General features: G+C 43.6%; 1 protein-coding gene across 1 annotated transcript in view; it reads right to left on the reverse strand.

Annotated features, from left to right (window-relative positions):
* The window catches only part of LOC122944156 (protein transport protein Sec16B-like), a 138,634-nt gene that overhangs the window by 9,259 nt on the left and 103,121 nt on the right, over positions 1-26,254 (reverse strand). Inside the window, exons 15-18 of the mRNA XM_044302386.1 lie at positions 18,082-18,177; positions 17,151-17,238; positions 12,888-12,967; positions 12,737-12,811 (exon numbers count right to left, since the gene is read on the reverse strand). Coding sequence (XP_044158321.1) covers positions 12,737-12,811; positions 12,888-12,967; positions 17,151-17,238; positions 18,082-18,177 — 339 coding nt within the window. The remainder of the gene's footprint in view (positions 1-12,736; positions 12,812-12,887; positions 12,968-17,150; positions 17,239-18,081; positions 18,178-26,254) is intronic.

The following is a 26,254-nucleotide window of genomic DNA, read 5'->3' on the forward strand; positions in this document are numbered from 1 at the left end:
CCATTTAGTCCGCCTCCACCTAGGTGTCCACATCAACCCCTTCCCTCATCGGGATATTTTTCAGGTTACACCTTGGTACCCAGACCACACCACCCTTCCCCCACCATAACAAATAAGGGATCTCAACATTTTAATATTTCAAAAAAAAATTAAAAAATTAAATAGCAATATTTTTAATAAAAAACCTTGTACAATATCAACCAATAAATATTCTCTAAAACCAGATATAGAGTGCCTGTCGACTTTTCTTACTTTTATCACTTACATACTTACCAGTGGGCAGGTGAACCACCTCCGACAAGAGCACCATTCCAAGGGAATAATTTGGGAGAGCCACTATTACTCTAGTATAAACCACTATCCAAGAAAATAGCCTCTTTGTCCACTGATCAGGCTCTCATCTCCCGAAACAAATATTCATATTCTCCCTCTTGAGAGAGACTGTTAGCTCAATCAGTGATCAGATTGCATGCAAAAACATCAGGTTTGGCCGACAATTCTCTAATGTGTACGTGGACCTTTAGTTTGGGGGGATGATGACTGGAGAAAGATGCATTTTTCCCTGACAAGATATATTACAATGTTTCTTATATTCATCTATTTTATTGATTGAAAAGCTAGTGATATTTTTAAACTAAAATCTGTCATAAAAAGTCAAAGTAAAACCTCAATAAATAATACTGGAAAATTCTGAGTGTAAATCCAGTCTAACGGAAGGACTTTTGTGCCCACTCCTGTTTTTGGCTTGAAAACTGCACATTCAAATCCAGTCAAAAGGTGTTCATACAAACTAAAAAAATATCAGTCAAAGCTGCCGATTTTGGTGGGACCAGCTGACCATCTAAAGTGTATGGTAGTATCCTAATCCTCTCCTGCTGGTAGATGTCAGGGGAAAGAAAGGTGAGGCATCTTGGATTTCAATAAAGATAAGTGGGGGAAGGGAAATTGGAAGGCATACAGTAGATGTCAGCTAAATAAATATTTGGACTCGAACTGCAGTGAAGACAGTCCGGGACCCACAGAGCCAGAACCAAGCTGTGGGGAAAAGGAAAGCATAGTTTCCTTCACAGGTACCGCTGTGATTAAGAATGGACCTTTCCATGTCAAAATAGGAGTGTGAACGTGGCCCCTTACCACAAAGCATTAAAGGGGTTATCCACACCTGGAAATGTTCCCCTATATGCCCAGGCCCCTCACACTGATTCTGCTTACCTGGCTCCCCGCTCCACTCCTGGTCCCCGCACGGCCGCCGCTGCTTCTCCCCGTGCGCGGATGAAAACATCCGGTGTTGGGGGCAGCCAATGGGAGGCAGTGACAGGGACGAGCCTCCCTAGCATTGCGGGTGAGGCTCGTCCCCATCACCACCTGCCATTACCGTATATTTTTATCCACGCACAGGGAGAAGCAGCCGCGGCCCTGCGGAGACCAGGAGCGACGCAGGGAGCAGGGAACCAGGTAAGTAGAATCAGTGTGAGGGGCCCGGGCATATGGGGAGGCATTTACAGGCTCAGATAACCCCTTTAAGCTAAAGTGTAAGACCATAAAAAAGGCATGTTGAGAATAAACACCATGAGACCTTTTTGAGATGTCTGTCACTGTACAGAAATGTGGTCTTCTAGGCTAGGGGGTGTTTTTTTTTTACAGAAGACGACCATTACACTTAACATAAAAATTAGGTCTTGATATGAGTGTAGTCTTCTCTAAGAGTTGATCGTGTGTTTTTGCATGCGTAAAGGACAAATAATCAAATGTCTTAAGGTCCCTTTACATGGTCCAACGATCAGGGCAAATATCAGGATAGGGCATTCCTAAGAATGCTCATTACCGATAACTGCCCTGTGTAAAGGTACCACAGATCACCTAATGAATGAACAGAGACTTATCATGTGGACTCCAAAATCATCTTTTCTTGGCAGCAGATCATCCTGTCTAAAAAGAGGTCTGCTCCCCAGAAAAAAATGAATCTCCATGGGGGTGAACAATTGCAGCAGCAATCCCTCATTCCCGTACAGCAGAGGTGATTGCTGGAAGTACATGCAGCTCTCAACATCTCTAAATGAGCAGGCAATTATTGGGAACAAATGGGCAGTTCCTGATAATTGTCAGCTGTCTTGTCCCATGTAAATGGATAATTAGTTCGCTTAGATAAGTCAATAAGCATCTGGCCCTAGACATTTGGATAATAGATATAGCTCATGGCCCTGCATGTGTTGATTGGTGATGAGGCTCCTGGTCCTATAGGTTCTTGCCCTATGATGGTTTGAACAAATGAGTGAGGTAAAAATTGCTAGGCTCTTGATAGGAGTCTGGGTGAGAAAATATATCAGCATATGACAGTGTTATTGGCACATAATTATACTATTTGTGCAGTCTATGGGATTATTATTTGTACAACCATATAGTATTGCTGTTAGGGTACGTCACCTTAAATTGCACACTATAAGGCTAGTTGCATACTAGCATTAAAATCTTCTGGCAGGCTGTTCCGGCAATGCCAGAGTTCATTGTATCTGACAACCTTTCCTCACCAGAGCCCATTTACTGTAATGGGACCTGGCGGGGATCCAGCCTGTTTTAGATATTAGTTTCGGGATTCGGACGGACAAAAACCTCAGCAGTTTTTGTTTGGCCAAATCCCGGTGCTCATGCCAGAAACACGCCAGATCCCTACCGGGTCACATTATAGCCAGTGCGACCTGGCGGAGCTTCGGCCCTCTCCTGCTATGCCGGATGTGATGAATTTTCACACTAGTGTGCAACTAAAGACTGTATTACACCAATAGATTATATGGCCAATATCTGTCCAATCAGACCAATAGTTGGCGCGTATAACAAAAGATCTGTGTGTGTAATTGGCCATCTGACCAATCTGTCAGATAATTTGTTGGTGTAATACAGCCCTGAGGCAATGCTATCTGCTAGATTTTAGTAAAGCTTGGTGATAACCCAAGTGGGAGGCCTTATTGATTGCTTGGGATGTTTGAATAGAATAAGAAGACACATCACACAAGTGAACAATTTCCATTTGATTGCTACAACTGCAAAAATAATATGCTCTTTCAGAAAAATAAAATGATGATTTTGATGTTTTCAATATATCGTCAGTCAATGAATAATAAATTAAAACATGTTCTAGAACAAGCAAAACCTGTAATGTTACATAAAGTACACTGATTATCCAGTAATAACCTTATCCTCCATCTCAGCCCCTCATAAGGCTGTACAAATGGTCTCACTATGCATTTTATTACAAGAAATGTACTCGCCAAGTATCAGGTTTCCTGTTTTTGTATACTTTTTATATAATTCTCCAGTACAGAATATGCAACAAAGTAACTTCAGAGGCAATTTTCTGCCATTATTTTGATTATGTTATTTTTAGAGGACTAGGATGGAAAGCAAACATTTCTCGGTACTACAGTATGACGTACAATGTACTTGGACATATTGAATTTAGGAGGTGTTTATGGCTGAGGTGTTTTACCTTATACTTGTCTTCTTACAAGATAGATAGATAGATATATAGATGATAGACAGATATGAGATAGATATATAGATGATAGACAGCTATGAGATAGATATATAGATGATAGACAGCTATGAGATAGATAGATAGATAGATAGACAGATACATAGATAGATAGACAGATATGAGAGAGAGAGATAGATAGATAGATATATAGTTAGGAGATAGATAGATACATACATAGATAGATAGATAGTTAGGAGATAGATAGATAGATAGATACATACATAGATAGATAGTTAGGAGATAGATACATACATAGATAGATAGATAGTTAGGAGATAGATACATACATAGATAGATAGATAGATAGATAGATAGATAGGAGATAAACAGGAGATAGATAGATATATAGATTAAAAAAAAGCTAAACGGCAGCACTCTCATTAGATGAAAATAGAAGAAAGTCTATTCACCCATGTGGATGTGATGTTTCGGTGCAAACACTAGAGCTGAAACGTCACGTCCACATGGGTGTTTATTTGGGCAATAGTCTTGTCCCATTAGGCTTGCACCTCTGTTATTATTTTTACTATTTTGTATCCAGTGCAGCCATTTTTCTGATAGATCGATCTTCATATTGGAATGCATAACTTTTTTTTGTGCATGCCTCATGGATCAAGGACCAAACATGCACTATGTTACGAGAGCATGGTGATGGTTACCTTGAAGTATAACTGTCATTTCAGTTCATTTTCAATATAGTGCAGGGACGGGGATGTTAAATATTTCTGTAATATACTTTATTAGGGGAAGATGTTTAATTGTTCTAGAAAACAGGATGTAAAAAGCAAAGCTGTAACTGAGCATTATGAAGGAGAGCCTGCCTTTAGTTTAACTGTGCACAAAGACTCCTGTGTGTAACATACAGAGGCTGGCGGCCTGACTCTTGTTACTACCCCAGTCCCTGACTATGTACATGTGCCCTAACTATCGCTGCCCATCTCCCTGCCTATCTGACTTGTTATACACAGGCGTCTTCAGCACACAGTAGAAAGCGGAAGACTGAAGACAGGCTCTCCTGAGCAATGTCCAGTTAGAGCTTTGCTAAGAAGATTCTTTACACCCTGTTTTCTAATAAAGTATATAAAAAGTTTTAAGAGGACCTGTCACCACTCCTGACATGTTCTATACTATATAAAAAATTAACTGAAATTATAAAACACAGTGCACATTTGGTCCATGATATATGAGGCATACACTATAAAAAAAAGGAATGTACTGCAATACGAAACACTATCTGTCTATCAAAAATATACTGAAAGGACAGTTACACTTTAGGTAATATGTATCTAAAACACTTGAAGAGTACCAATAAACCATCAGGACATACAGTATATGAACATCTCAGCTCTGCCTGTTCAGATTGGCTCCTATTTATAAACACAAGCCCAATACAAGCTCATCTGGAAGTCAGTGCTTGGAGGGCTGACTTCTACTGCAGCAAGGGCAAAATGATTAAAAAACACAGACTACAAGTGAGAAAAATAAGATGAGGTAATTGTTAGATATATAAGGAAATGAGCCTTAAAGGGGTTCTCTGGGTGTTTAATACTGAGGACCTATCCTCAGTATCTGATCAATGGGCGTTCAACTCTCAGCTCCCCCGAAGATCAGCTGTTTGAAGAGGCCATGGTGCTCTGTAAGTGCTGTACCCTCTTCCTAGGCCAATGACCTACCAGTGGCCTAGGTGCAGCTCTGTCCCATTCAAGTGAACGGGACTGAGCTGCAATACCAAGCACGGCCACTTTCCAATGGACGGTTGCTGTGCTTAGCAAGCAGCGTGGAGGCCATGGCGCTCACCAGAGCATAACGGCCTCTTCAAACTGCTGATCAGCGCGGGTGCCAAGTTTGGAATCCCACCCGATTAGGTATTGATGACCTATCCGGAAAAGTGAAAACCCTTTCAACAAGGGAGAGTCTGAAGAGATCTTCAATTTATTTTGCCTAAATCAAAATAACATATAAGATATTCAAATGTTGTATACTGTAAGTTAGAAATGTAGGTTAATTGCAGTCATAATTTTTCATCTTTTCAAATAAAGAACATGTGCATTAAAAGAAACCAGAGGGAAGGAAACACAGCCAAAAGTATGCAGATTAGACCCAACAATTGCAGTGCCCCACTCCGTGTCAGAAGTGGGTGCCTAAACCTTTGATTTTGTCGGCAATAGCTGCAAATTCCTTACAACAGTCTGGTCACTGCATTACACCAAGTCACCATTAGGTGGTGCCATAGCATCATATATATATATAGAACAGGCCAGTCACAGTAGATCAGGTGAGAGCTTAGTGGAGGAGAGGAGAGAAGTTAAGCATGTAGCTGCTGATGTGTGCCCCCTGGGCACTCTCCAGTAGGGCAATATATAGAGAGAATCAAGGCCAAGGTTACTGGATCCTTTCCGTAGTTCCACTGTCCAGCCAGAGACGAAGTGGACTTTTGTGTGTTAAGGCAACCTGTCCAAAGAATGGAGCAGAAAACTGATGCCTGCCGCTAGGGAAACCGCCTTGTTGGTTGCAAAGCTCTGATCAAGATCCAGGTACCAGAAGTCTGGGTTATTGGAGGGAAGCCACAGCAAAAGAAAGTACCTTTCCCACACCAGCCAAACCTAAGCCTGTATTAACCAGCCCTGCCGAGCCTGTTGTTGGGATTTGCAGCTCAGCCATCTTATTGTTTACTAAAGCACTACTACTGGATCATAACTACCTCAAGGCAATTATTCAAGTAAAGTTCCAGTTTGTTTAACCCCTGACTATCTCCTTATTCGTCACTATCCCTCATTGCACCTTACGGCGCTGGAGTCACAAACACCAGGGACCTTGCTGTCACGACACCTTAAACCACACCACCAAGCGCACCTCGAACCACCATCTGGCGGGAGTCCCTGGACAACAGAGTGTGCCCCGAAGGAACTGGTGCTGTCCTTCCATTCACTGCACGCCTGGCCCAAGGAAGCTCTACAGAACTGTGAGTAAACTACTACTACCCCCATCGGCCCACCATAACTCACACATATTGCCCCTGCGGTCCTGTCGCTGCACAATTCTGCCTGCACTAAACCTAATACAGCTCATTTCTTTTTGCAACAGTATTAGGCATGAGCGAATCGACTTTGGATGAAACATCCGAAGTCGATTCGCATAAAACTTGGTTTGAATACCATTTCGGGAAATGTTTTTTTACAGTAGAAATTAATTTATGAAGTTATTATGCTAAGTCGCGTGAGACTTCGCCTCATTTGAGCCAATACATTCTATTAAGCGCTCGCTCCGTACAGTATTCAAACGAAATATTATGCGAATCGACTTCGGATGTTTCATCGGAAGTCGATTCGCTCAACCCTAAACAGTATCATCTATTTGCTCATATATTGCTACTATTAACTGAACCATTAACAAACTCAAAATACAGTGCACTTCGGGTGTTGGTACATATCACGGTTGTGGTGCAGTGCATCCCCCATTTGCCAAAACCAAGACTGTTGCAACTGGTAAGGGGAAACACAATGAAAGCAAATGTACTGCACTGTGGGACAATGAGATTCATAAATATGGCCACTTTTCAATACAATCTTGATTCCGCTACTTTCTATACTCTAAGGTTCCTGTTCCTCATCTAGTCTGTCGATGCAAACAAAGTGATGTTGGGAACGACAAATAAGAGGATAATTCATAGATACGTATAAATTACAGATGCAATTTAATTAGAAGAAACACAACAAATAGATGAATCGAAAATATCTTTAAGTTAAAGAGATGAGAATTTTACCTGTATAACTTATACTACGTTATTGTTTTTTCAATGCATATTGCAATGCCGACTTGTCTGATTTATTATATAATGTAAAATTCATTGGGAAGTGCAGAATTCCCATTCTTCAAAGAATTTACTGTTCTGTCCTCCAGCAGTTTGAAATCCCAGCACAAGGTGAGGTAATATGATTTGTAACTTAATAAGGAACCCAAGCAGAGCAAAGTTGTGTGTCATTCAAAGCCAAACTTTTCAAAGTATTGGCAAGATCAAGGATGAAAATAAGGGTTCACAGCACGGGGATAAAGTACAGATTCTTAAGAGTGATACTGACATGAAGAGGTGGATGCAAAATCTGAAAAATAACAATATCAAATCACTTGATTGTAAACAGAATAAAAAGAAACTCTGTTCCAGGGGACTGGGGCTGCTTACAAGACAGCTTGCATATGCACATAGACTTGGTTTTATGCCACAGAGCTCAGTACAAATGCTTCTGTTCCAAAAAAACTAACAAACAAAACAAAAACATTGTAAGCTCCTGAGATGAGAGAACTAATGGGAGGTGTACCCATGGGAGGAAAATGCAATGTAAGCTACAGGCATCAGATTATAGAGCAGGAGAAGCTGAGCAGGTCGCTATACAGTTTTTTTTCTCCTAGGCTGTGCGCTGCGATTGGCCAGCGCTGCAGCCTAGGAGAAGGAGACGCCCACAGGACAAGGGCAGACTCCGCCCACTATAACTTACAGAGCGAAGATACCGACGGGGCATAGCGGGAGAACGGAGCGGTGCCCAGGGATAATAGTAAGTGCAGTGAGATCCCCGGGCGCCGCTCTACATGTCAGCATACTTAGTTCACAATGTTTTTGCAGGTGAAAGGTCCTCTTTAAAACGAAGTGTTTGAACTAATCAACTTCAGATCTATAAAATGCAGTCAAACAATAGGAAATAGTATACAGTAAGTATAAAGAAAGGCATAAATCCTAGTGCAGGTTAACCCCTCCAAGTGCACTAAATTAGTGAGTTGATAGCTTTGCGCAGTAGGGTTCGTCCGCAAACGTCCATAGTCCAAAGTACCTTTGCTCCAGGACACTATATAGTAAGGCATTCCTACCATGATATGCTACGTGATACTAGACCTACAATAAGTAATCACAATTATATTGCCTATGGAATGAGCATCATAATGTCTATTGGCATTACATTGTAAAAACAGAGGAAGTACAGTATAAAATCCGCCGTATATACTGTACATTTACTCCGTGCATCTTGCTGATAGCCCAGAAAGCCGCAGTCTGATGTACAGATTGACATCCTAACCCTCTGTACACAGCTTGGAGAATAGCTCATGAGGATGGGGTGTCAAACTGTAGTTCAAATTCTATTATTTTTGCTGCTGGCAGAAAGATGCAATAAGGATACAAGTCCCAGTGCTCCAGCAGATTCCAGGACAGGGGATAAATGCTTGTGTTTTACTCAACTCTGCCCATGGGATTTACAAAGAGATGTTTTATAAAAAAAAAAAAAAAAAAAAGTATCTGTGACATCTTTTATCTAAGAAGACGGCACTGAAAACTTTATTTCAAATAGATTTATTCTTAAAGTATAAAAAAAAGAATAAGGATGCTCTGAAAAGCACAGTCCATGCGAGCAAACTGAAATAACGCCCCTGCCTTACGGTTTCTTTTACAGGGCAATTGTATCCTGGAATGAACAATCATTAGGATATCAGGAAATTCATTTGGCTTTGGTGTTTTTTTTACTAGAATAAGGGCTCATGCACACGATCATTGTCGGCTGGTGCCCGTATTGCAGCGCACAATTGAATGGGTCCACAATTTGGAAGGCGCGGTGCAGATGGACGGAACCCCACAAAAGTACTACAGAGTGCTTCCGTGGGTTTTCTGTCCGTGCCTCCGCACCGCAAAAAAAATAGAATGCCGTATTGACTGTTATGGGATAATTTTGAGATTTGGACACTTTCTGGCATATATACCGATGTAGCAGGCCAAATTAACCTCTTCCCATAAACCTGGGTATAGTTTGGCCTAAGCCAGAGAATACCCTGGGGATTAACTGTCCGAGGTCAAAATATTCCCCAGGGTGTAAAATAGCCTAGGCCAAACTATACTTCTCCAGGCCAGACTATAACCGGGGGGATAAAATCTATACCCGTGGGTGTAAAATAGCCTAGGCCAGACTATATCCCTCCAGGCCAGAATGTTATCACTTCACTGGGTTTCTCACCCTGTCTCTAATTTAACTGACAGTAAATGGCGCATGTATTGTAACTTATGTACGTTTCTCTCTGCTCTCTATGACACCAAACTTTTTCCAATATTGTCAACATGACATCAAACTTTTTCCAATTTTGACAACTATGTTAGAACAACTGTATGACCAGCTTTTGAGATTCTACACTGTAACACAACAAAGTACCCCAAGTGGATTTACGATCTACCTCCAAAGAAACGTGTAAATGCCAAGTTCCAGTTCAGACAAACAGCTAAGCCATATCAAGCAGACGGAGGAATTCTTTACCATGGGGAAAAGGAGGTTCTCACTAAAACCCAACTGCCAAATATCCTGAAGGCCTGCCATGACCACCCAATTTCTGGTGGCCATTTTGGCAGAGATAAAACGTAAGCCAAAATCTCTGACCGCTATTACTGGAAGGGAATGAAGAACAACGGTCACCAACATGTCAAAGCCTGTCATAAATGTTTTGTCATAAATCTCAAAATCAGCAAGGAAGCTCCACCACTCAACAGTATACCAGTGCCTGGAAAAGTATGGAGCTTAGTTGGGATAGATATGATTGGTCTTCTTCAGAAAACATCAAATGGCAACAAATATATAGTTGCTGCCACTGATCATTTCTTTAAGTGGACAAAAGCAACAGCTGTTCCAGATAAGATTGCCAAGTCAGTAGCAATTTTTTTGTACTCTGTTATTTGCCGCCTTGGATGTATGGACACTGATTAGTGACCAGGGACGAGAGTTTTGTGAACTCGATCATCGACAACCTGATGGAGCATTTTCAAACAGATCACCGAATTTCATCTCCCTACCATCCACAAACAAATGGCCAGCGGGAACGTGACAATCGAACACTCAAAGAATCTCTTAGTAAGCTTGTCAATAACCAAGGAAACAACTGGGATCAGTTCATCCCTGGTGTTCTGTTTGCCTATCACAAATCTGTGCATGCCTCAACCAAGTGCACTCCATTTGAGGTCATGTATGGACGGAAGGCCAAGCTTCCTATGGACCTCAATCCCTTTAGAAAATGACACTGTGGACTGCCATGCCTGTTTCAGGTAATGCCAACCCTGATGTTCTAAATAAACTGACAACCATTCTTAAAAAGCTACGCTCAACCTACAGTACCAACATCCACTCTAACTAGGAACACCAGAAGCACGCCTTTGATCGCCTGACACAACAGCAACAAATAAAAATCACTGCTGGTACAATCGTTTATATCAAGAATCAGAACTGAATTCATTGCATGGGTTCAAAGATGGAAGCACGCTGGATTAGACCCTACTTAGTTGTGGAATCCTTGACCAAGGGATGAGTAAAACTAAGAACAATAAGACTTCTCTGGTTGCAGCTTTAGAATTTTGCTCTGTTTTCTATCCACGCGGAGTTTCTGGGTCACCTGATAAGTGTATGACACGTCATGCACTGATCAGGAGACCCATAAACATTCGGTAACCGCCCCATGTAAAGCCATCATGCTATCTGATATTTAAAGCAGATCTAATGAGGAAGGAGGGTTCTGACTGAATGGGGCTGAGCTGCAATATCAGACACATGCCCTGGACTAGATAGCTGAACGTGTTATTGCAGCTCAGTCCTATTTGAGGAAAAGCTCAACTGCAATACCTAACAAAGCCTGTGGACAAAAGTGGTGTTGTGTTTGAAACATAGGTACATAATCTAACCTAAAGTCCTACCTAACCCTAAAAGGACCCTGGTACTAATGATAGGAATGAGAGAACCTGTTCCTCCAAAATGATGGATGAACGGGAGTCTCCTTAAGGCCTGATACAAAACGACAAGGAAATGCAACACAGAAAAGCCAAAATACAAAGGGAAAGGTAACACTTAACTTCCAAGAAGCTATGGCAGCACCAGGAACTCAGCCAAGATCCAAACACTAGCTATAAACAGGTCCAACTGAAGCTATAAACTGCACAGCATTGTGGGAGAAACAACTATAAATAGGGAAAGTTAAATTAACACAATAGCAACACCTCGAGGTTAACGGTGTGACCAGTACCAGAAACAACACAGACACCTATTGATCCACAAGGTAAACATGTCAAATCAAAGGTTGTTGCCAGTCTCAAAGATTTCCTGCCACTCACTGTCGCGGGTACGTCCGTATGTCTTGGTATGTCCGTGACAACGCCGCTCCGGTCCTCTGTGCTGCCCCCACTGTCTTTATCTTCCGGTTTCTGCCCTGTTTACATCTGGCTGGCTATGGGCATGCATGGTCACATGCACCGCTCCAACCAATCACTGGCTTCAGCAGTGACATGCTGCTTGTGGCAACATCACGGCTGAAGCCAGTCATTAGTTGTGATCATACTTATGCAAGGTAGGAAGAAAAAAATTTAGGGACCGGAAGATGGAAACAGCGGAGTCATTGCAGAGGAACGGACTTACATGGAGCAGGTAAGTATAAGGGTGCATTCATCCATTCATTTCAATGGGGCCGCAAAAGATGCAGCACATGTGATAACCACATCCGTAGTTCCGTCCCGCGGCCCCACAAAAAATATAGAGCAAGTCCTATAGGCATAGGCATTTTCTATATAGCGGCGGCAAAATGCAGAATGCCCACGGCCGGTATCCGTGTTTTGCAGATCCGTAATTTGCAGACCACAAAACACCTCAAGGTTGTGTCAATGCACCCTAAGTCTTCCGTTTCTGGAATAGGCTGTGGTCACTTCCTAAAAATATTAATTACTGGAAATCCCTATAAGATAAGCCATCATCATCCAATGGGTGGGGGGTTGAATCTCAGGAAGTGACAGGGACGAAGCTGCTTTACCCTACACCGCACCACTAAGAAGGTGGCCTGCGGGTAGACAGGCCAAGGTAACATTTAAGAGTCTGCAGCACTTGCAGGATCTAATGCAGCTAAATAGTTGGGTGATGAGAGTTTGACCTCCACCAATCCAATATTGATGGCGTCAATACGATCTAGGACAGGGATCAGCAAACTCGAGCACTCCAGCTCTTCTGAAACTACAACTCCCAAAATCCTCCTTTCACTTCTATGGGAGTTGAAAGAACTGCAGAGTAAGCGGGCATGCTGGGACTTATAGTTTCACAGCAGCTGGCGTGCCAAAGATTGCTAATCCTTGATCTAGGAAAAGCCCTTTAACATCTACTACCTCTGATATGGTCCATGTATTCTGCTCCTAGGAAGGAAAACAATTACCTGTGCAGGGTTGTAAAAGGGAATTGCTGCAGTCGGCTGGTTCATCGGCCCTCCAGGAACATTTGGATAAGTGCCCTAAAACCCGACAAAGATGTATCTTAGAAGAACTTCAGTGTTTTAACCCTGCAGTAACCCCAAATTGGTACTTTACCATGCTCTCCTGCTGAACCCCGAACTCTGACGACACTGAGCCGCTACCGATCTTCTGCGGTTCTTCAGTTTCTTTAATTCCTGTTATAGAGTATAATATACAAAGGATCTGAGACTCTGCTTTGATATGAGACTTCCTAGAGACGGTATGGTCTGCGAACACTGTCATTATTTCATTCCCAGCGGGATTAAGGAGTTTCAGGGAGTCAAATCAAACACTTTACAAGTCGACATCAAACCAAGAAACCTCAAGCTTCTGCCAGAATCCCACTTTAATCAGCCTATGTCACATAATTAATACATTCACACCGGATCCATATAAAATCCACAGGCGATTCATTACAGCAGCTAATGACAGATAATGCTGTACAAGTGGTGCTGGCCTCTGCCTGGTGCCTTTGCGGTCCACCTTCTAATTCTCTTTTACAGGTTCATAAATAAGCTTTTTCTTATTTCACTTCTGTATTCTGCTAAGTGTAGACTATGGTTTGTGGTCAATCGATAATTAAAATGCCTGTAGTCTGTTTTTATGTGTATATCTATTGATAGATTGATTGAGCAATACACTGGGGCAGCAGGATCAATGTAGAGAAAAGGGCAAGCGGGCATTTATTTTACCGCGTTGATCCATTTTCTGTCCTTTTCCCCGAGATAAACATAAATTGCTAGCCAACATTTATGCCTGCTGACATGAGTTCGTTTTTTTCTTTTAGAAAAACATCTTATTCTATACTTTACAGTTTGTAAATTATCGAAAACATTTCGCCGACTGCATTAAAATGAAAATATTTTATAGAGGGCAAGAACATTGGAGCGACATTGTGAAACGATTAGGCTACTTTAACATTTGGGTTTTTGCTGCTTCCGTTAGGATAATACAACCAGCGGCATCCGTTAGGAACGTATCCAGTTGTATTATCTCTAAAATGACCACTTTCTTTTGTGTCCGAAAAAACTAATCTGGCACCATTGACTTACATCTTGTTTCATGCAGGATCCGTCTTGATCAGTTTCCCATGATGTACACAAAAACTCAGCTTGCAGCTTTTTTCTGTCCGGCATGTGAACAAAACAACGAAACCAAAAGGAACAGAATGCATTCTGGTGCACTCCGTTCAATACAATTCAGCTGTGTCCCCATTGACAATGAACGGGGACAAAGCTGAAGCGCTTGCCTCCGGTTTTGAGATCCTATGACTGATCTCAATAGCGGAAAGGAAAACGCTGATGTGCAAGTAGCCTTAGATGGGATGTCGTGTTATACATTATGTTCATAGTGAACACATTACTAATTATGTAAAAACTAAAACTTCTTTTAATACAGTACAGACCAAAAGTTTGGACACACCTTCTCATTTTCTTTATTTTCATGACTATGAAAATTGTAGATTCACACTGAAGGCATCAAAACTATGAATTAACACATGTGGAATTATATACATAACAAAAAGTGTGAAACAACTGAAAATATGTCATATTCTAGGTTCTTCAAAGTAGCCTACCTTTTGCTTTGATTACTGCTTTGCACACTCTTGGCATTCTCTTGATGAGCTTCAAGAGGTAGTCACCTGAAATGGTCTTCCAACAGTCTTGAAGGAGTTCCCAGAGATGCTTAGCACTTGTTGGCCCTTTTGCCTTCACTCTGCGGTCCAGCTCACCCCAAACCACCTCGATTGGGTTCAGGTCCGGTGAATGTGGAGGCCAGGTCATCTGGCGCAGCACCCCATCACTCTCCTTCATGGTCAAATAGCCTTTACACAGCCTGGAGGTGTGTTTGGGGTCATTGTCCTGTTGAAAAATAAATGATGGTCCAACTAAATGCAAACCGGATGGAATAGCATGCCGCTGCGAGATGCTGAGGTAGCCATGCTGGTTCAGTATGCCTTCAATTTTGAATAAATCCCCAACAGTGTCACCAGCAAAGCACCCCCACACCATCACACCTCCTCCTCCATGCTTCACGGTGGGAACCTAGGCATGTAGAGTCCATCCGTTCACCTTTTCTGCGTCGCACAAAGACACGGTGGTTGGAACCAAAGATCTCAAATTTGGACTCATCAGACCAAAGCACAGATTTCCACTGGTCTAATGTCCATTCCTTGTGTTCTTTAGCCCAAACAAGTCTCTTCTGCTTGTTGCCTGTCCTTAGCAGTGGTTTCCTAGCAGATATTCTACCATGAAGGCCTGATTCACACAGTCTCCTCTTAACAGTTGTTCTAGAGATGTGTCTGCTGCTAGAACTCTGTGTGGCATTGACCTGGTCTCTAATCTGAGCTGCTGTTAACCTGCGATTTCTGAGGCTGGTGACTCGGATGAACTTATCCTCCGCAGCAGAGGTGACTCTTGGTCTTCCTTTCCTGGGGCGGTCCGCATGTGAGCCAGTTTCTTTGTAGCGCTTGATGGTTTTTGTGACTGCACTTGGGGACACTTTCAAAGTTTTCCCAATTTTTCGGACTGACTGACCTTCATTTCTTAAAGTAATGATGGCCACTCGTTTTATTTACTTAGCTGCTTTTTTCTTGCCATAATACAAATTCTAACAGTCTATTCAGTAGGACTATCAGCTGTGTATCCACCTGACTTCTCCACAACGCAACTGATGGTCCCAACCCCATTTATAAGGCAAGAAATCCCACTTATTAAACCTGACAGGGCACACCTGTGAAGTGAAAACCATTTCAGGTGACTACCTCTTGAAGCTCATCAAGAGAATGCCAAGAGTGTGCAAAGCAGTAATCAAAGCAAAAGGTGGCTACTTTGAAGAACCTAGAATATGACATATTTTCAGTTGTTTCACACTTTTTTGTTATGTATATAATTCCACATGTGTTAATTCATAGTTTTGATGCCTTCAGTGTGAATCTACAATTTTCATAGTCATGAAAATAAAGAAAACTCTTTGAATGAGAAAGTGTGTCCAAACTTTTGGTCTGTACTGTATATTTTTCCCTTGCCAGGCTATCAGGAGTTAAAGTCGAATGCCTCCTGTTAGAATAGGTTCTCTGTCCGGATCCCCATGACAGCACCTCCTGCACCTCTGCTTTGGTGGTTTTCTTTTGTACTGGGAACAAAAGCCTCATAGAAACAAATCTGACATTTTTTTTTCAATTTTCATATGTATGCTTGAAAAGTAAAAAAGTGGATGTGTTTAAGCCTGATGTCCCCCTGATAACCCTAAACAGATACAGGCATAATGTAAGAAAGCAACCATGAAACTGCAAACACTGAGCACAGCACAGGATTTACTTTTTCCTGGTACCATGTTTTAAAAAAAATTGTATTCACTTTAAGCGTTATTTCCCAAGTATTACTGTGTTCCACACAAAGTGATTTATTGTTTATCCTCTTGTGGAAAGCACTAACGGACTTCTTTGGGACTATTAAATTATTGACCTACACTTAGGAAAAGATACACTAGTCCTGGAGAGCCCCTTTAATAACACTGCACTACTAGAATGTATCATCCGTTACTTTCTTCACATTATTGCTTACTGTGCATTCTGTGATGAATGATCATTGTTTTTTGGCAGTTTCTTGCACTGGCAATATTATACTCTTAATATCCCTGATAAGATATGAGTGAAGTATTAAAAAATTTGATTCAGCTGAATTACTTCTTCACTGAAACGCATTTCTTTGTAACTAGTGGGTGCAATGACAGGGAGTGGCAATTGTACCCCTCAGATGCCACGTTCATAGCTGATTGCTATAATCACACTTACCTCATCCATTTAACCGCGAATAGCCGGCTGCCGCCATCTTGATGCTTCATGGTAACGAACTTATTTCCCTGAATGGTGGTAAAAAATTAAAAAATAAATCATACTTACTGCATCTATTGGAGCGAAAAGAGCTAACCCCCGCCATCTTGATTGAAGATCTAGCGCAAAATCTTGCACGGCCTGTGAAGACGTCATCACATCTGCCGGAGTGGTGACGTGATATGTCACCGCACACAGGATTTCGCGCAAGATCTTCAATCAAGATGGTGGCGGTCGGCTTTTCACGCTCAAATGGATGCGGTAAGTATGATTTATTTTTATTTTTTTACCACTATTCATGGAAAATCAATTTGTTACCACGAAGCACAAGGAAATTCGGCTTCACAGTGAATTGAATTTTCCCTGAAATTCGAATCGAAGTCCACCTGGTGTACTTTGATTTGCTCAACACTATCTCTGATGCTGAAAATGTAAATAAAATGTTTTTTTTTAAAAAAAATCTGAGGTAGGCACATATTAAAGTAATTAAAAAACACCCATACCTGCGTAACGTGCTTCACTGGTAGATGCTGGTAGCTGGTAAGATAATGGTGGAAACCGGAACTGGTCATGGCCTACTGGAGGATGAGTCTATAAGCATGGTAAAGGTCAAGTTTAGCAATCACAAGAACATGAACCTTGGAAAAACTTCAAGATGCATACGATGAAATGCACATTCACTTCAAAATTAGCTAAAAAAAAGAGTGACCCATTGGCATATCTTTGGCTGGTCTACGTTGAAGACCATTTTTTTGTTGTTGTATAAAACACATAATTTCCAAAGCTTTTTAAATACAAGATGATCCCAGTTAGCATAAGAACTTATGGTCCTCAAATGAAGATGTCTGAGAAGTACTGGTTTACTGCTCCTGATGCTGAGAAACAATTTCCATATACCTAAAGTGGTATTTTCAGGTTAGATATTTCTGGCATATACCACACATGTCTGATAACTGCAAGTCCCAAATCATGTCTACCACTTGCACCTCTTTTTATCCATAACTCCTATAAAGGTGAATGATGACAACTGTGGACATGCAAAGCCACCTCTCCATTCACACTCTCTCTCTGGATGCAGTGTCCAGTGGCCACTTCATCAGGTGGACAGGTAGGACCCCATTGTTAACATAGGTGTGCAGTGTGCACCTATCAGACATTTAATATTGTCTAAGGGCTCATACACACGTGTTTTGTGGTCTCCCTCCCCCTGTCTAGAGAAAAGTTTTATTCTTGTCCATAAAATGGATAATAAGTTAATAACAGGACATGTTCTACTTTTTTGTGGGTTAACGGGTGTGCTGTCCGCATCTTTTGTGGCCACATGGTGATAAATGGGTCCATATCCAACCCGCAGAAGATGCAGGCCGAAACTACGACCGTGTGCATGAGAAGGGAATGCCCCTTTAATGATACCACATGTAATTGGATTATTACCTGAGATTTTGGTGGAACTTTTGCCTCTCTTGGTGGGACTGCAGTCTCTTTTGCTGGCTTGGAACGAAACCAACTAAACCATCCAGAGGATGGTCCCTATAAGAGTGAAACAGGGAAATGATTGTGAGTAAAGCCCATTATTATTAGCCTCAGGAGAAGATAGGGTTTAATCCAAGTGGCCCTCACGGCCAAACAACCTGGTCTTTCCCCGATTCAGATAAAACTATGTCTCTGTAGAGAATCTGAAAGCAATGCAATCTATATCATACCTTCCACACCATATAAAACTATAGGTTTACCTAGGCCAAGTGCAATTAAGAAAGAGTGGCCAACATTCAGCAGCAAGTGCGGGTGCCTGGCCAGAATGAGGAATATGCGGAGTACGTAGCTTCCTATCTTGTACTGGTGGGGGAGGAATAAATGAAGTGAAACGTTCCCGAGGAAAATAAATTAGGGTATTCTGTGCATTTTCCACATATTTGACGCTTTGTGACCTTAAAATGAGAGTTCCATAAAAAATGATCACGTATTAACAGCCTATTCTATGCATTTTTTTAATAAAAAAAATGGTTTTCTACTTCTTGTCCTGGCTCTTTACCTTCCTCTTTGTTTGGACTTTCAGACCATCATTCCAACCAAAGCCTCCCTATAGTGACTTAAGTGGAGCACCAGACATTACACTGAAGGCAGAGCTCTTTTGTGGACACAAAGATTTGTAACAGGGTTGATGTTCCTGGAGGGATACACCAAATGGAAAAGGATTTAGGAAAACTAGAGGAATGGTCAAAAATCTGGCAACTAAAATGTAATGTTGATAAGTGCAAGATAATGCACCTGGGGCGTAAAAACCCAAGAGCAGAATATTAAATCAGTGATACAGTTCTAACCTCAGTATCTGAGGAAAGGGATTTAGGGGTCATTATTTCAGAAGACTTAAAGGTAGGCAGACAATGTCATAGAGCAGCAGGAAATGCTAGCAGAATGCTTGGGTGTATAGGGAGAGGCATTACCAGTAGACAGAGGGAGGTGCTCATGCCGCTCTACAGAGCACTAGTGAGACCTCATTTGGAGTATTGTGCTCAGTACTGGAGACCATATCTCCAGAAGGATAATCGATACTTTGGAGAGAGTTCAGAGAAGAGCTACTAAACTGGTACATGGATTGCAGGATAAAACTTACCAGGAAAGATTAAAGGAACTTAACATGTATAGCTTGGAAGAAAGACGAGACAGAGGGGATATGATAGAAACTTTTAAATACATAAAGGGAATCAACAAGGTAAAAGAGGAAAGAATATTTAAAAGAAGAAAAACTGCTACAAGAGGACATAGTTTTAAATTAGAGGGGCAAAGGTTTAAAAGTAATATCAGGAAGTATTACTTTACTGAGAGAGTAGTAGATGCATGGAATAGCCTTCCTGCAGAAGTGGTAGCTGCAAATACAGTGGAGGAGTTTAAGCATGCATGGGATAGGCAAAGGCCATCCTTCATATAAGATAGGGCCAGGGGCTATCCATAGTATTCAGTATATTGGGCAGACTAGATGGGCCAAATGGTTCTTATCTGCCGACAAATTCTATGTTTCTGTCTTTATCTAGGCCTATCAAAAGAACAACAGAGCTGTCATACCATGATTCCAACTCTACACCTACGATTATACTGAGGATTACCTCACAGATCATATCTTCTCCTCACAGCAGCAGTAAACTGTTGCAAACGTATTGTCAATATCACAGCAGCAGTAAATTGACAATGGATTATCTATTGAGGAGGTTTAATCTTTCATGCTTAACTCTACAAAAGGACAATATTATGTACTTCATTTTCAATGGCGCAGACCTGCCAAAATGAAAAACAGCCAAAATTATAAATAAAAAAATATGTTTTTTACGAAAACTGATAACAAAAAAAACCTTTCTGATGGAAATGTCCCTTTAAGATGTAGCACCATTGTCTTGGTTAAAGGGGTTTTCCGGGAGTAAAATACTGATGACTGATCCTCAGTATAGGTCAATACCCAACTTTTGGCACCACAGCCAATCAGCTGTTTGCAGAGGCTGTGGTGCTCTGGGAGCGCTACAGAGTACTCTACCTAGGCCATTGATGTCACCTCATTGTTCACATGGCCTAGGCACAGCTCAGTCCCATTCAAGTCAATAGGCCTTGGCTGCAATACCAAGCACAGCCTCTATCCAATGAATGGCGCTGTGCCTAGCAAACTGTGAGGAGGTCGGAGCACTCATCGGAGCACTGCAGCCTCTTCAAACAGCTGATTAGCGGGTGTGCAGGGTGTCAGAACAACACTGATAAGATATTGATGACCTATCCTTAAGCTAGGTCTTCAATTTTTCTACGACTCTTGGAAAACCCCCTTGAGGCCTCTTGCACGTGGATGTTGTGTGCCGGTGGCCATATTGCGGCCCGCATACGGCCTGTGTGCACTCTGCATCATGGATGTGGACCCATTCACTTGAATGGGTCCGCAATCACGGAGATGTGGCACGGAAGCATGGATCGGAACCCCACAGAAGCACTATGGAGTGCTTCCGAGGCGTTTCTGTCCGTGCCTCCGCACCGCAAAAAAAATAGAACAATTTTTTTGCAGTGTGGACGGATCACGGACCCATTCAAGTTGAATGGGTCTCGATCCGTCCCGTCCGCCGGACATTGCCCGTGCATTGGGGACCGCAAATTGCGGTCCCCAATGCACGGAACGGATGAACAACGAGAGGGCTAGGGTAAAATGTGAATAGCTTGTGCTACACTGTGTCCCAATATCTTTCTTTAGCACTAAACAATGTGGCATTTTTCACTGTTATGCATCCTCCATCGACTGAATTTAATAGGCATTTTCAAGTAGCATATTATATAAAAGCTTGTTAGCTTATTATAGCACCGTCTCCACTCCGATGGGCTGCTTTCCTGTTAAGCTGTATTTAAAAGCCTGGCTACTTGGGCAATTTCTAACTGCTCAATGTGATTAATCCTGTAAGAGCAATCGCTCATTTTCTAACTATTATGTTAAGAACATGGGATTAGATATATAACGTCTGATTGAATCACACCATGTTTTCTCAGCTATTAATCATGTGAGATTTAATGACATGGTTGAAAACCGTCCAGTTGGCCCCAGAATACATGCTTGTCCGCACTTACAGTATCTCTTTTCAAAGACAGTTATGTTTCAGAAATGTCCCTTTTTTACCACTGTTGGGGCGTAACAAAGACGCAAATTGTGGAACATGCCATAATTTGCAACTTTTTACTTCTCACCACTTTTCAAAAGTAAGTGGGGCTTCCCAGGAGGGGCAGGACTTTAAACTGTGTGACAGATTTACTATGCCAGAGACTTCCCTAAATGATAATTCAAATCTATGACTGCCTGGAAATATGCCAAATCAATGAAGAAGCCTGTCCTTCTTAATAAATTTGGCGCATTCTTTGAGGACGGATCTGTTTCTGGTAAAACTGGAAGACAACCAATATGACTTTTACAACCCAATGGGACTCCAACCTCACTTTCCAGATTTTTGAATCACAACTCTACCCGATTATGCGGAAGCATTCTCATCTTGATTACTGCAACTCATTACTAATCAGTCTTCCCCTCAATAAACTCCTCCCTCTGCAATCTATTCTGAACGCAGCAGCCAGGCTCATCTACCTGTCCAACCACTACACCAAAGCCTCCAACCCAGGGGCGTAGCTATAGGGGGTACTGAGGAAGCAGTTGCTATGTGGCCTAGAAGCCTGAGGGGACCCAAAGATCCTCGTGCCACATAAGAAGACACCGATATTATAGAAAGTGCACGCTGGTCAAGTTAAACCTCTGGCTGGAGGGAAGGGGTCAAGGTTGGGGGGGGTGCCGTTTCAATTTCTGCATCACGCAGCATGAATGCTATGTGCTTCCCTGCCCTGGCCACAAAGCACTGAGGGGGCCCAAGCTGAACTCTTCCTTGGGGCCCATGAGCCTTTAGCTACGACCCTGTCCAACCTGTGCTAGTCCCTGCATAGAATATAGAATTGTACCTGCCACCCTACCATTACTCTCTATTATGCCAACAATCTCATATTAAAGGGGTTTTCTGACTTTTTTAAAGTGATGACCTATACTCTGGATAGGTCATGAGTATCTGATCAGTGGAGGTCCGTTATTACACATTATACACATTATTATTACTATTCACTGCATTTTGGTTGGGATAATAAGCTTCAGGTCCCCTGCCACTCTTAGGAGACAAGACTGGCCATCTGTTACAAAACTGCCACCATAGAGGGTATTGCAAAAATACTGACTGAACAACATAAAATACAGCTGGGCATTGTAGTGCCACACTTGTGAACAGAGACATATAGAATTGTTGAGAGAAATTGCACCCCGTAGGTCAGATGAGAGAGGCTGCATTGTTAATCCTATACACACAGCCTTGGATAAAATTGTCTAAAACACCTGTAAAGAGGAGGAGGAGATTCGCAGGATGCAGGGCGGAGTTGGGCTCCTTCACGCTGGACTCATCTCAGGGACAGGACTCATCTAAGGTTTATTTTCATATCTATCAAATCGTTTTTGTTTTACACAATAAAAGCACACAGAGCTATGGGGACTGGATATTGCGGATGTGCTAGCGACGATCTAGCAGCCCATGTCCTCAGCTCTATTCCCAAAATCCAGGTGACAGGTTCCCTTTAAGGCTGCTCGTCAATGGCGGATTATAATAAGGGCGTTTGGGTCAGCAGCCCCGGGCCCGACGTCAGTGAGGGGCCCATTGCCACCCCAAACGCCCAGATGCAATTAGATATTCATATGTTTGCTTGTCAGCACAGCGATAGTGCAGCAAGCTGGGCTCCAAGTGGAAGCAGCGAGGGAGAGCGAGGTGGGAGGGACTTACTTCACTGCATCTCCTCCATTCACATTGCAGCTGCGTCCCTGCCATACCCGCTCCTCTCTGAAGTCCTCAGTGGAAGTTCTTATCCCAGCCAGGGTTGCCAGCACCAGCTTAGCTGGTATTTTCTCTCAAGATCTCTGATGAACGGCCTCCATTAACTGCTCAGCCACTCCTGGGCACGGTGCCCGGCTCCAGGGGCGTACCTAGAGCATTTGGCACCCGGGGCGAACCCTTTGTTTGGCACCCCCCCCCCCCCCCCCCCAAGAAAGTTAAGAAAACATGCACAAACTTTTTTCAATGTTTTCAATAATGTTTTCAATAATATTTATTACAAAACATTCAGACATCCGCATGTGTTTTGCGGATCCGATCCATGTATCAGTGGATCCGTAAAAATCATACGGACGTCTGAATGGAGCCTTACAGGGGGGTGATCAATGACGGAGGTGATCAGGGAGTCTATATGGGTGATCACCCCTCTGTCATTGATCACCCCCCTGTAAGGCTCCATTCAGACATCCGCATGTGTTTTGCGGATCCGATCCATGTATCAGTGGATCCGTAAAAATCATACGGACCTCTGAATGGAGCCTTACAGGGGGGTGATCAATGACAGGGGGGTGATCAGGGAGTCTATATGGGGTGATCAGTGGTTCATAAGGGGCATCTCCTCTCCTACATAGCGCCACATACCTCTTACATCCAGTGATGTCACCTTTGATGTAGACGTTCTCTTTCCTCATCTTCTCCATTCAGACCAGACCGCCATGATGATTTTTCTGCCATCTCCCGTCTCTGCAGAGATTGAGAAACAGACATTAGTTTCCTGCCACCCCCAATACTATACTGCAGAAACAGTCCCCCTGGGAATACTACTATAGTGCCCTAGTAATCATGTTCCTCATAGCCCCCAGTAGTAGTAAAGCTCCCCATAATACCCCCTAGTGGTACTAATTTTCCCTATAATATGACAGTACATGAAATACCCCCACTTAGTGCCCGCAGTTGAGCTAATGTCCCCATAATGTATGCCAGTATAAAATACCCCTATATAGTGCCCCAGTAAATGCCCTCATACTGCTCCTCTCCCCCTTCCCCATAGTGTCCCCCATAATATGCCAGTAAAAAAATGCCCCTTAGTGCCCCCAGCAGATGCCCCTATAGTGCTCCTCCCCCACAATGTGCCAGTAAAAAAATGCCCCTTCTTAGTGCCACCATATGCCTCAATAGTGCTCCACTCCCCCATAGTGCCGCTCTCCCCTATAGTGCCTCCCATAATGTGCCAGTAAAAAATGCCCCCTTAGTGCCACCAAATGCCAGTGCCCCCCATAATGTTCCAATACAAAAGACCACTTTAGAGCCCCCACTTCCCCATAGTGCCCCCAAATAATGCCCCTATAGTAACACCAGATGCCCCATAGTGCTGCTCTCCCCTATAGTGCCCCCCAGAATGTGCCAATAATTAAAAAAAGCCCACAGATACCCCCATAGTGCTCCTCTCCCCCATGGTGCCCCCCCCCATAATGTGCCAGTAAGAAATGCCCCCATAGTGCCAGCCCCCCCCCATAGTGCCAGCTCCCCCCCATAGTGCCAGCCCCCCCCCATAGTGCCAGCCCCCCTATAGTGCCAGCTCCCCCTATAGTGCCAGCTCCCCCTAGTGCCAGCCCCCCCCATAGTGCCAGATCTCCCCCATAGTGCCAGCTCCCTCTATAGTGTCAGCTCCCCCTATAGTGCCAGCTGTCCCTATAGTGCCCCCCCATAGTGTTAGTTCCCCCATAGTGCCAGATCTCCCCCCATAGTGTCAGCTGCCCCATAGTGCCAGATCTCCCCCATAGTGCCAGATCTCCCCCCATAGTGCCAGATCTCCCCCCATAGTGCCAGATCTGCCCCCATAGTGCCAGATCTCCCCCCATAGTGCCAGATCTCCCCCCATAGTGCCAGCTCCCTCTATAGTGCCAGCTCCCCCTATAGTGCCAGATCTCCCCCCATAGTGCCAGCTGCCCCATAGTGCCATATCTCCCCCCATAGTGCCAGCTGCCCCATAGTGCCAGATCTCCCCCCATAGTGCCAGATCTCCCCCCATAGTGCCAGATCTCCCCCCATAGTGCCAGATCTCCCCCCATAGTGCCAGCTCCCCCTATAGTGCCCCCCCATAGTGCTAGTTCCCCCATAGTGCCCCTCCATAGTGCTAGTTCCCCCATAGTGCCAGCTCCCCCCCCCCCACAGTGCCAGATCTCCCCCCCATAGTGCCAGGCCCCCCCCCCCCCCCCCCGCAAAGAGGAAAAAAAACAAAAAAACGAATACTTACCTCTATCAGCTCAGCAGCGATGCAAGCCTTTTCCGGCCTGTGTCCCTGCTGTGTGCTGCCGGAGTCAGGCGTCGCGATGATAATGACATCATCGCGCTGCCTGAGCCGGCCTCTGATAGGCTGCAGGAATTAGTGCCTGCGGCCTATCAGAAAAACAGGGGAGGGACACGCCTCTCCCTCCCCTGCCCCACAGCTCACAGCCGCAATTACATCCAGGGCCGCGCCGCCTGTGGCGATCGGCGGTGCGGCCCTGAAGAATAAAAAATATAATTTTTTTTTTTAAAGACAGGCGGCCTGGCACCCCCCTTGTGAGTGGCACCCGGGGCGGCCCGCCCCCCCGCCCCCCCGCCCCCCCCTTGGTACGCCACTGCCCGGCTCACACACCGCCAGTGACTGTAGATGACCTGGCTCCACCAATCAGGATCTGGGGGCATGTCTGAGAGCCTCCAGCTCAGCTTTCAGTGCTGGCATTTTATTTATTTTTTTGATTATCTTGACACCGGGTTGCATGTTTTAGCCGCTGTCCCAATATGGTGTAGGGAGAGCACACAACGTGCTTCTCATGATTTATACTTTCCCCACAGTTTCTTCTAAGGAGAGTTGTTACTGAAAGGGGTAAGTGAGCCTGGACTTTAGCTGATAAGGAGCCGCTCAGTGACATATCAGTGTCCTGCTGTCTCTTAATAGGAGACATGAGTGTGCATCAGGTGTAAATCCTAATCCACAGTGCGCAGCGCCCCTTCCTTATCTGCTGCAGATATAGAAGTAATAGTTCTATGTTTAAGGGGGGGTCGCATTTTTATCTGTGTCGTGACAATGATGCCATTTACCCCCTTCCCCCAATATCTGTGTGTCATGGTCTTACCTCCTTGCTGTTCCCTTCGTTTGACATGTGCTGGCGGCCATCTTGGTTTCTGGGTTTTCTTGTAGCCTCCCACCCTGCGGCTCCTCCTTCCCACTGGGAGGAGCTGGATGCCCA

The sequence above is a fragment of the Bufo gargarizans genome, chromosome 7, assembly GCF_014858855.1.
Source record: "Bufo gargarizans isolate SCDJY-AF-19 chromosome 7, ASM1485885v1, whole genome shotgun sequence".
NCBI classification, from domain to species: Eukaryota; Metazoa; Chordata; class Amphibia; order Anura; family Bufonidae; genus Bufo; species Bufo gargarizans.